The 12,200-nt window shown below is 47.1% G+C and overlaps 1 protein-coding gene across 1 annotated transcript in view; it reads right to left on the reverse strand.

The window, feature by feature from the left end:
- LOC134745540 (uncharacterized) overlaps window positions 1-12,200 on the reverse strand; it is a 38,810-nt gene that overhangs the window by 12,737 nt on the left and 13,873 nt on the right. The window contains exons 6-10 of the mRNA XM_063679599.1: window positions 11,619-11,850; window positions 9,068-9,178; window positions 7,682-7,849; window positions 1,602-1,809; window positions 934-1,072 (exon numbers count right to left, since the gene is read on the reverse strand). Coding sequence (XP_063535669.1) covers window positions 934-1,072; window positions 1,602-1,809; window positions 7,682-7,849; window positions 9,068-9,178; window positions 11,619-11,850 — 858 coding nt within the window. The remainder of the gene's footprint in view (window positions 1-933; window positions 1,073-1,601; window positions 1,810-7,681; window positions 7,850-9,067; window positions 9,179-11,618; window positions 11,851-12,200) is intronic.

The following is a 12,200-nucleotide window of genomic DNA, read 5'->3' on the forward strand; positions in this document are numbered from 1 at the left end:
AGTGTAAAACAAAGATAGTATGATTATCTCTGTCTATGTTTGAAATGAGACAGTCCTTTGACAAACTATAAATGCAGAGGATTTTAAATATTGTCTGGTCTCTGGTGACTTAGGCACCATAAGCACGAGTATTCGCTAATCAGATAAATCGACTCCACACTCGCGTTCGCGGCTTCGCGCCGCGTAGTATGGATCGGGCTATACAGATTAGTATACTCTAGAAAAAAAATTAAAAAATATAATTCAGCTGTTTAGTCTGTTCATGAACACAGACGGCATGTTTACATTAAAATTAAAAAAAAAAAAAAAAATACTTCCCGGCCTAGGCCTTCAATTTCGTATGAAATTCCTTTACAGTTCTCTCGAGTTGCTCCGCCCGAAACGTGATACTTTGAAGCCTGTTTTGACGCACATAAGGACGATATTTCATTGCATGTTTGAGAAAAAGATATGTATTTTAATTTGTTTTTTCTTTTTCTTTTTTTAATAGCGACGTTTCACGTGGTTGTTAATGACAATCGTGAACCTAAACCCGCAGAATAGCATTATGGCACCAAATTGTTTTGAAGTTTCACGTAAAATAACGAGACTAGCGTAATTTCCCATTTTCCAGGCAGGCATAGTACGATTTATAAACGATATATGTGGTGTTTTCTATAAAAAAGGACCTTATTGTCGATGGCGCTTACGCCATTATAAACGATGCTCCGATATAAATACAATGGCGCACGACGCTATGCGGCGTAAGCGCCATCGACAATAAGGTCCCTTTTCATAAAAAATGCCCCATATGTCAATAGAATTTCAACATTAGCAATCTGATTTAAAGTTGATAATACCTATGTAGATTGGACCTGTCTTGAAATTATTCACCAAAACTTAACAATTTGGAAAAGGGTTAACCATGGTTTATGATTAAAAAGTCAGTCATACCTGATCCAGCCCGCTTGGCCGTGGAAAGTGTCGGTGACGTAATGCCCTTTAACCGCCTCCACTCCTTCATGGTATACGACCGCGAAAAGCTTGTACAGACGCTGCTTGCCCGAATACTTGATCTTTGAAGACATGATCTCTGTAAATACATATTATTTTGAGTTAAGAAGTTTTGGGTGGAAAAATAAACAGGGAGGACCGCTACTTAATTTACTCAGTCATCGTTGTCTACAGGTGTGTGATTAAATCACTTTCAGAGACGAAAAATAATGTACCATCATTGTAGGTTGAAATATAAAAGTTAAAAATGTCTACTAGTGTTTAATTTCTCTAGTATAACTTATGTTATTTGTTATTATGATCAAAATAAGCTCAGTCCCAAGGCGTAAAGGTGACCGTTAAATTGAAATACCTAACCGATATGAACCGTTTGTGCACAAATAAACATCAAAATATAAATATTGGTAACATTGTTTACAAATATTGTGAATCTAACATTTTAATTTGGGGCACGATTTTGTCAGTTTTTGTAATGTGTTATGAAGAATTGAATTTGAAATGCTGTTTCTGAAACTATTAAAAACAAGAGCAATAAAATACTCTTTAACAGTTTCCACGTGTTCATCAAATAGGACTTAAGAATCTATACAGACAAAACAAGAACTTACTCTGATCAATCTTCAGATCCACAGGGAAGTCAATATTCTTGACAATCTTGGCGGTGTGGCCCTCCGAGTCTAACTGGAAGCACTTCAGATGGAGCAACAGGACCACAGGCAGTTGTTCCAAGGACAACTGTTGCCAGGCATCTGAGACTCCTTCTAGTGTGTCCTTGCCCGCTAGGAGTTCAAGGGCATCCTTTACGCTGGATGCACGCTGGAAAGAGATTAAGTTTAGTAATGGGTGGATAAAGGAGGGGTGAATTTATGTGGCTTTTAGTTTACTCAGTTGGGGTTGTCAACAAGAAAATGACCAGGTCATGTTCAGAGACGAAAAATAGTAGCATCATAGAAAATGAGATCGCTAAAGTAGAACCTTAAATGGAAAAATATTTTTTTTTTTTTTTTTTTTTTTTTTTTTTTTTTTTTTTTTTTTTTTTTTTTTTTTTTTTTTTTTTTTTTACTTTATTTACTTTATTTAGAACACAAACAGTCACATATACAAATGGGTTTGAAGTACAAATGTACTTAACATACTTAAGAAAACAGACCTGGAGGTTCATTAGTAAGTACATAATGTTAACATACACACTAAACAGCAAAGATAAAAAGGAGATAAAAGAAAAACAAAAGAAAAACATGAGCCTACGGTTGTCCTACCGGAAAGCCGGAAAGTTACATTTATACATTTACTTATTTATATTTATACTTGACATATTAAAACAACTTATGTCTAAGTTTCATTCTAAGACTAGACAGGGAAGTGTGAAAAGGATCAATGTCATGTAGGTGCTTATTATAATAATTTGGGACTCGTCTGAAAAATGTGTGCCGAGCGTAATTCTTGCGGGCAAAGCTGATATGAAATAGAGGTCTAGAACGTAGGGGTTGGTGCGGACAACTGAAAGTGACTAATTCTAAGAGATTCGGACATTTTATCACACCTTTAAGAATTTTAAACAAGAACATTACATCTAAGTAGTGTCTTCGGTTATAGAGGGAAGGAACACAAAAATGCTTCGCTGCTGACGAAGTGCGTTCGAAGTAATTACCCGTCCTGTAACAAAGTGATTTTAAAAAAACATTTTGGATCCTTTCCAGGCGATCAATATGGACTTGGTACTGAGGTGTCCAAACAACACAACCAAATTCTAGTATACTCCTAACAAAGGAATAGAAAAGTAGTTTATAGGTATTGGGGCGCCTGAAGGGCTGTCCAATTCTGAGAATCATCCCCAACTTCTTATAAGCTCGCTTACATATATTATCAATATGTAGACTAAAATTCAATTGCGAGTCTAAGGTAACACCTAAGTCCCTAATGGAATATACCCGGGCTATATTTCTTCCAGCCAAAGTGTAATTGAAAATTAACGGGTCATTTCTACGATTAAAACTGATTATGAAACATTTATCAGTATTTAAGAAAAGCTGATTATCTGAACAGTAGAGTAAAAAGTTATCTAAGTCATGCTGTAATGCACGGCAATCTGCTTCCGAGGACACAGCTTTGTAAATCTTTGTGTCATCTGCATAGACGAGGTGCTCAGAGTTCCGAAAACAGGATGCCATGTCATTGACATATAAGATAAACAATAAGGGACCAAGGTGCGATCCTTGGGGTACTCCGGAAGGTATAGGAAGAAAGCATGAAGTATAACCCTTCAAGGCAACCGCCTGACTGCGATTGGACAGGTAAGACTTTATCCATCTAAGGAGGTCGCCGTGTATACCGAGCTCAAAAAGTTTCTTGATTAAGTTATTGTGATTAATTTTATCAAAACATTTCGAAAAGTCAGTATACACGACGTCCACCTGACAGCCAGAAGATATCCTATTGATAATGAAATCGGTAAACGTCAGGAGATTTGTATCAACGCTACGACCCTGACAAAATCCGTGTTGGCTAGGCGCAATGTGTTGAGAGAAAGCAGAAGTAATTTTGTTGTAAACGATTTTTTCAAAGATTTTAGCAAATATGTTTAATTTACTAATGGGCCTGTAATTAGTAACCAGGTGCGCATCGCCACTTTTGTAAATTGGTGTTATCAAGGCTTTTTTCCAAGAGGAGGGAAAGTGACCATGAGCTAAGGACTTAATAAAAATTTGAGTTAAAGGCATTGCCAATTCACGGGCGCACATTTTGATAAAAAGGGGGTGAATCAAATCAGCACCACTGCCCTTTTTAATATCTACTCTTTCTAAAAACTTTATAATATTACGGAACTACTGGCAAACTTGTGTGGGACTTCCCATTCTGGCGCAATATGGCGGCTTATATCTGTGGTTTTGTATCTGTGAAGTCATAAATCCATATTACCTTCGATGTTAGTGCTATTAGCCTCGCAGCGCCTTTAAGCGAAGTTTGGATAGTCGTTGCGAGAACGTTGAGGAGTTGAAATTGTTCAAAAGATGGGATATCTTACTAGCGACACCTTATGAAAGTCATGTAAGTTTATCAATTCAATTTGACGATACCTACGATGATTTTTTTGTGTTCACTTGACAATTCAGGTGATTAGTGACGATACGAGTAGCGGGATAGTTTAATCCAGACGATTGTCGGCGATTGAATCAGTACGGATAACGGATATGAAAGTAGTCGTAGTTGAACATGAAAAGATGTCCGCCACCGGCGTGCTGTGCCGGTGTCTCACCTCTATATCCAGCTGCAGCGTGAAGAAGGGCTGCACGGCGTCGGTGACGGCGTGCTGCGGTGCGCGGTGCAGACGGAGCCGCGTGCGGCCGCGGAAGATGTCCGCCACCGGCGTGCTGTGCCGGTGTCTCACCTCTATATCCAGCTGCAGCGTGAAGAAGGGCTGCACGGCGTCGGTGACGGCGTGCTGCGGTGCGCGGTGCAGACGGAGCCGCGTGCGACCGCGGAAGATGTCCGCCACCGGCGTGCTGTGCCGGTGTCTCACCTCTATATCCAGCTGCAGCGTGAAGAAGGGCTGCACGGCGTCGGTGACGGCGTGCTGCGGTGCGCGGTGCAGACGGAGCCGCGTGCGGCCGCGGAAGATGTCCGCCACCGGCGTGCTGTGCCGGTGTCTCACCTCTATATCCAGCTGCAGCGTGAAGAAGGGCTGCACGGCGTCGGTGACGGCGTGCTGCGGTGCGCGGTGCAGACGGAGCCGCGTGCGGCCGCGGAAGATGTCCGCCACCGGCGTGCTGTGCCGGTGTCTCACCTCTATATCCAGCTGCAGCGTGAAGAAGGGCTGCACGGCGTCGGTGACGGCGTGCTGCGGTGCGCGGTGCAGACGGAGCCGCGTGCGGCCGCGGAAGATGTCCGCCACCGGCGTGCTGTGCCGGTGTCTCACCTCTATATCCAGCTGCAGCGTGAAGAAGGGCTGCACGGCGTCGGTGACGGCGTGCTGCGGTGCGCGGTGCAGACGGAGCCGCGTGCGGCCGCGGAAGATGTCCGCCACCGGCGTGCTGTGCCGGTGTCTCACCTCTATATCCAGCTGCAGCGTGAAGAAGGGCTGCACGGCGTCGGTGACGGCGTGCTGCGGTGCGCGGTGCAGACGGAGCCGCGTGCGACCGCGGAAGATGTCCGCCACCGGCGTGCTGTGCCGGTGTCTCACCTCTATATCCAGCTGCAGCGTGAAGAAGGGCTGCACGGCGTCGGTGACGGCGTGCTGCGGTGCGCGGTGCAGACGGAGCCGCGTGCGGCCGCGGAAGATGTCCGCCACCGGCGTGCTGTGCCGGTGTCTCACCTCTATATCCAGCTGCAGCGTGAAGAAGGGCTGCACGGCGTCGGTGACGGCGTGCTGCGGTGCGCGGTGCAGACGGAGCCGCGTGCGACCGCGGAAGATGTCCGCCACCGGCGTGCTGTGCCGGTGTCTCACCTCTATATCCAGCTGCAGCGTGAAGAAGGGCTGCACGGCGTCGGTGACGGCGTGCTGCGGTGCGCGGTGCAGACGGAGCCGCGTGCGGCCGCGGAAGATGTCCGCCACCGGCGTGCTGTGCCGGTGTCTCACCTCTATATCCAGCTGCAGCGTGAAGAAGGGCTGCACGGCGTCGGTGACGGCGTGCTGCGGTGCGCGGTGCAGACGGAGCCGCGTGCGGCCGCGGAAGATGTCCGCCACCGGCGTGCTGTGCCGGTGTCTCACCTCTATATCCAGCTGCAGCGTGAAGAAGGGCTGCACGGCGTCGGTGACGGCGTGCTGCGGTGCGCGGTGCAGACGGAGCCGCGTGCGACCGCGGAAGATGTCCGCCACCGGCGTGCTGTGCCGGTGTCTCACCTCTATATCCAGCTGCAGCGTGAAGAAGGGCTGCACGGCGTCGGTGACGGCGTGCTGCGGTGCGCGGTGCAGACGGAGCCGCGTGCGGCCGCGGAAGATGTCCGCCACCGGCGTGCTGTGCCGGTGTCTCACCTCTATATCCAGCTGCAGCGTGAAGAAGGGCTGCACGGCGTCGGTGACGGCGTGCTGCGGTGCGCGGTGCAGACGGAGCCGCGTGCGGCCGCGGAAGATGTCCGCCACCGGCGTGCTGTGCCGGTGTCTCACCTCTATATCCAGCTGCAGCGTGAAGAAGGGCTGCACGGCGTCGGTGACGGCGTGCTGCGGTGCGCGGTGCAGACGGAGCCGCGTGCGGCCGCGGAAGATGTCCGCCACCGGCGTGCTGTGCCGGTGTCTCACCTCTATATCCAGCTGCAGCGTGAAGAAGGGCTGCACGGCGTCGGTGACGGCGTGCTGCGGTGCGCGGTGCAGACGGAGCCGCGTGCGACCGCGGAAGATGTCCGCCACCGGCGTGCTGTGCCGGTGTCTCACCTCTATATCCAGCTGCAGCGTGAAGAAGGGCTGCACGGCGTCGGTGACGGCGTGCTGCGGTGCGCGGTGCAGACGGAGCCGCGTGCGGCCGCGGAAGATGTCCGCCACCGGCGTGCTGTGCCGGTGTCTCACCTCTATATCCAGCTGCAGCGTGAAGAAGGGCTGCACGGCGTCGGTGACGGCGTGCTGCGGTGCGCGGTGCAGACGGAGCCGCGTGCGGCCGCGGAAGATGTCCGCCACCGGCGTGCTGTGCCGGTGTCTCACCTCTATATCCAGCTGCAGCGTGAAGAAGGGCTGCACGGCGTCGGTGACGGCGTGCTGCGGTGCGCGGTGCAGACGGAGCCGCGTGCGGCCGCGGAAGATGTCCGCCACCGGCGTGCTGTGCCGGTGTCTCACCTCTATATCCAGCTGCAGCGTGAAGAAGGGCTGCACGGCGTCGGTGACGGCGTGCTGCGGTGCGCGGTGCAGACGGAGCCGCGTGCGGCCGCGGAAGATGTCCGCCACCGGCGTGCTGTGCCGGTGTCTCACCTCTATATCCAGCTGCAGCGTGAAGAAGGGCTGCACGGCGTCGGTGACGGCGTGCTGCGGTGCGCGGTGCAGACGGAGCCGCGTGCGACCGCGGAAGATGTCCGCCACCGGCGTGCTGTGCCGGTGTCTCACCTCTATATCCAGCTGCAGCGTGAAGAAGGGCTGCACGGCGTCGGTGACGGCGTGCTGGGGTGCGCGGTGCAGACGGAGCCGCGTGCGACCGCGGAAGATGTCCGCCACCGGCGTGCTGTGCCGGTGTCTCACCTCTATATCCAGCTGCAGCGTGAAGAAGGGCTGCACGGCGTCGGTGACGGCGTGCTGCGGTGCGCGGTGCAGACGGAGCCGCGTGCGACCGCGGAAGATGTCCGCCACCGGCGTGCTGTGCCGGTGTCTCACCTCTATATCCAGCTGCAGCGTGAAGAAGGGCTGCACGGCGTCGGTGACGGCGTGCTGCGGTGCGCGGTGCAGACGGAGCCGCGTGCGGCCGCGGAAGATGTCCGCCACCGGCGTGCTGTGCCGGTGTCTCACCTCTATATCCAGCTGCAGCGTGAAGAAGGGCTGCACGGCGTCGGTGACGGCGTGCTGCGGTGCGCGGTGCAGACGGAGCCGCGTGCGGCCGCGGAAGATGTCCGCCACCGGCGTGCTGTGCCGGTGTCTCACCTCTATATCCAGCTGCAGCGTGAAGAAGGGCTGCACGGCGTCGGTGACGGCGTGCTGCGGTGCGCGGTGCAGACGGAGCCGCGTGCGGCCGCGGAAGATGTCCGCCACCGGCGTGCTGTGCCGGTGTCTCACCTCTATATCCAGCTGCAGCGTGAAGAAGGGCTGCACGGCGTCGGTGACGGCGTGCTGCGGTGCGCGGTGCAGACGGAGCCGCGTGCGACCGCGGAAGATGTCCGCCACCGGCGTGCGCCGCGCGGCCCAGCGGCGCTCCACGCAGCCCTTGTTGCGCGGCCCCATCACCTGCAAGCGTACACAGTTAGACCGAGTTGTCCGGGTTCTATTGTACGAGGAGACGGCAGCGACGTGACGCTGTCTGCAGCGTACGGCGTCACCTGGCTTAGACTTAGTTAACACTCTCAGCGCCGATATTTGTAGTTTCCATTACAACATAACTCAAGTGTAACATTCTGGTTAAATGTATTCCAACCAAGGGCCTATTGCATAATAAAATACAAGCTAATAATATTAGTGATTTTAATGTAAAATTACTACTCCAATAGTATTTGTTTGAATTTGATGAGTGATTGTATTGTAGTTCGGGCGATTTTCCGCACCACACGACTAATAAATTAATTTTGAACATTTGTGAAAGAAAATGATGTAGCAACTATTTTGAAGTAATTTGTGTGAGTAATTGGTCAATTGCCAAGATGATTAATTATTAATGTTGATTTTCCGCTTCGTGAGGTTTATTGCTCATTAACGGCTATGACCTACTACTACTAGCAATATTAAATTATAAACCAATGTTTGTTTTAACATTGGTATTGGCAGAAACAAGGATTATTTAGGTGTCCAAAAATAACCTCAAATTTCATTAAAGATAATTCTCATCCACTAGAGATCGTGAGTGTTAAAGGGCCTGCCATCTCGTGACCTGAATCGAAAGCGAAAACAATTCACGCTCCTAAGCAGATCATGGAGACTATATAAAAGCAGATGCTACACACTACACTTCACGCTGGCTGGCTCTATTTCGCATAGTAGGGTATGCCATCTGGTGGATTAATTCTAAAACTGGAAATTTGACATAATGCTTCGCGCCAATGAATATCGGGCTTCTGTGTTGCCTATTACAAGGGAACATGGGATGTACATGCAATACGTTCCACGCAAGGGCCTGACACTCTTTGATAGAGATAGATAGTCTTACTGCGATTCCTATAAGAGGAAAGAGAAAATAGTGCCATGCTTTGTCCTTGTCACCGACCGGGCATTTATTCATGGACGGGTTATGGCATGATAGCAAGGAGGCGATGGCGAAATACCGAAATTTATAAGAGTGAAAAAGAAAAAGGATTATGCTGCCATACGTGAATATGTCTTTCAACCCTGGTCGCTCGGTTTCATGTCTATAACTACTTATATATACTATGTCTATGGTTCCACGAGTGAGCTAATAGTGATTACTCCTTGGCGTAGGAACAGCTAATATTACAAATGAACAATGAATATTACCTTCCATTCGTCGTCATCGTCCTCCTCCTCCGGAGGTTGCTCTTCTGTGATGATTCCATTCACTGGAGCATTCACCTCCTTAGGCTCCTCTGGTTCTACCAGTTTCATCAGCTGAAGATTATAATAATATCAGTGTTATTGCTTGATATTTCCACATTTTTAAGGGCAGTATTTATAATATTCTTGTTAGACACTGACTGCGCTTATAAATTCCAACATGTGCCCGATTTTTGATAACCAAAAAAATTAATAAAAAGTAAAAACTATGATATGATGTGTTTAAAAAAACACTGAAACCCTGATTCTTACAAATCTGGACTTTCGTGAGCTCATCCTACCATTAAAAAACCGGCCAAGTGCGAGTCGGACTCGCCCACCGAGGGTTCCGTACTTTTTAGTATTTGTTGTTACAGCGGCAACAGAAATACATCATCTGTGAAAATGTATCTGTCTAGCTATCACGGTTCATGAGATACAGCCTGGTGCCAGACAGACGGATAGCGGAGTCTTAGTAATAAGGTCCCGATTTTACCCTTTGGGTACGGAACCCTAAAAAAAGATGTCCTATAATGTCCGTTCTATTACGTCACGTTTTAGTTTGAATGTTTTTTGACCTATTTTTTTCAAATTTCCATACAAATTTTTGGGACATTTTATTAGCATCAGGATTGAATATGTTAATCACTAGCAGCTAGTGATTCTGAGTTTGAAGAACCCAAAAAGATCAGGATGTGTAAGAATTAGGCTTTCAATATTTATTTTTTTGGAAAACGGTCACGTACATCTTTACAAGCCAAATCTCTAAGATCTCAAAATTTAACAGACATAGTGTAATTTACAATGCAACTGTGTTTCTTATTTCATATAAAGTAATATCTAGTTTACTCAGTTGATGTTATCTACAAGGAAATGATTTGCTTATAAATCATTTTCAGAGACGAAAAATAGTAACATCATCGTAAACTAGATTTGATCAGAATTAGATTAGAGTTATTTTTTAATTGTACAATAGTGTATATACATTTGCATAACCGTGTTGCGTAGCAGCTATCGGTAATCTAGATGCTAGACAAAAACATGTGTAACATGAGAGTATTTGGTATGCAATGAAAGCAGATTAGGATAGGATATTTTTTGCTTTAGAAATGTTGGGCGCGAGTTTTGGCGATCAGCCATATTCACTGAAAGGATGTATATATAAGTTAAGGGGATCCCATGCCCCAATGACCTTCGATTTGAATCCCTTAGTTTTCTAATGTTTTTTGTAGCTTATCATATTAAGAGCAACGGATTTTAGCAATATAGTATCCCATATTTACTTCAAAGTTCATTGTTTTTGAAATATTTGGCATCAAAGTAGAACAATTTTAGGCCAAAAAACTGGTTTTCTGGCCATAACTTTTGTGTTAATTAGTTTAAAATTAAAACCTTAGACAAATCTTTAGAGACGTCTAAGACGAACCCAAATATGTAGATTTCGTATAAGTAAGATCGAGATACGAAAAAAGTGTTTTTTTAGACAATGTTTAAAACAATCATAAATAAATAAGTATTATTTTTTTTCACAATCCGGTAGACAAAAATGGAGATAAAAGATTGAAGAACCGATAGCCACTTGTCTTATAATTCTATATGTAGTGCAAAAGTAGGAGATACGATTCAAAACTTGTCAAAAATCGATGAAAACCTCAGGTAGCCCCTTAAGGAGATCCCATGCCCCAATGACCTTCGATCTAAATCCCTTAGATTTCTAATGTTTTTTGTAGCTTATCATGTTAACAGCAACGGCTTTAAGCAATATAGTATCCCATATTTACTACAAAACTGGTTTTCTGGCAATAACTTTTGTGTTAATTAGTTTAAAATTAAAACCTTGGACAAATTTTAGAGACGTCAAAGACGAATCCAAATATGTAGATTTCGTATATGTAAGATCTTTCAAAGCAATCGAGATACGAAAAATGTGTTTTTTTAGACGATGTTTAAAAAGATCATAAATAAATAAGTATTCATTTCTTTCAAAATCCGGTGGACAAAAATGGAGATAAAAGATTGAAGAACCGATAGCCGTTTGTCTTATAATTCTATATGTCGTGCAAAAGAAGGAGATACGATTCAAAACTTGACAAAAATCGATGAAAATCTCGGGTAGCCCTTTAATTATATTCATGCATTATTTAAGTTTCCGTTAGCGTTTATTTATAAACGATTATCACTGGCTAGGCCGATGGAAGGTCAAAGATATCAAGGTATTCTTGTTTTTTGTCCCTAAAAAATGTGACAGAGTGGAGCTTTTTGTATGGGGTGAAATTTAGTTTTTAATTTTTCTCAAGGGAATTATAATTTACAGCTAAAAAGATATGCAATAGCACTCAACTTATCAAATTTACTCGATAAAGAGACAAAAATAGAAGCGTGACAGAGTGGTCAGAAACGAGACAACAAAAAGAATTTTGACCCATTTACAGCCCGACACAGCGCAAACTAGAGGCGACCCGGCTTAAGACTTGTACGCTTTAGTGTAACTGTAGGTAGGGCTCAATATACACACCTCTAGCATCTCATCGTTGAGCGAGTTGAGCAGGCACCCCAGGAACTCCTCGGCGTCCTCCTGCCGGCCCTCCTGCGAGCCGGGGAAGGGGCGCAGCGCGCGCAGCACGCGCAGCCCGGCCGCGCCGTCCAGCGCGGGCCCGGCCGGCACCGGCGGCGCGCCCGGCTCGCTGCCGCGTCCGCGCGTCCGCGCCGTCAGCGCCAGGGGGCTGAACTCGTAGCACAGCTCCACCCTGGACACGTTACTATGTTTATAAAACTGCAGCAGGGTGACGTCCCGTGGTGTGTATTAGGGGAAGGAATTAAAACATTCGCACACATCTGGTAAGGCTCCATAGGTCAGTTGGCAGAAACGATTGGCCCGGTGTTCCAATGGTCGCAAATTAGAGTCTTGGTAAAATTTTCCATTTCTGTTTTTTTATAAAAAATTACGGAAGTGTAACAATTCCGGCGTAGTAATTCCTCGGCCTTGAAACGACGGCAACGTTTTTGCCGTTCCCCGAACGAGACGAGTACGAGTAATATGCATAGAAAAACAATACAAAATAAACGTTCTCACATTACCATTAAACTATGGTCCTCC

Source organism: Cydia strobilella, chromosome 11 (assembly GCF_947568885.1).
Source record: "Cydia strobilella chromosome 11, ilCydStro3.1, whole genome shotgun sequence".
Taxonomy (NCBI): Eukaryota; Metazoa; Arthropoda; class Insecta; order Lepidoptera; family Tortricidae; genus Cydia; species Cydia strobilella.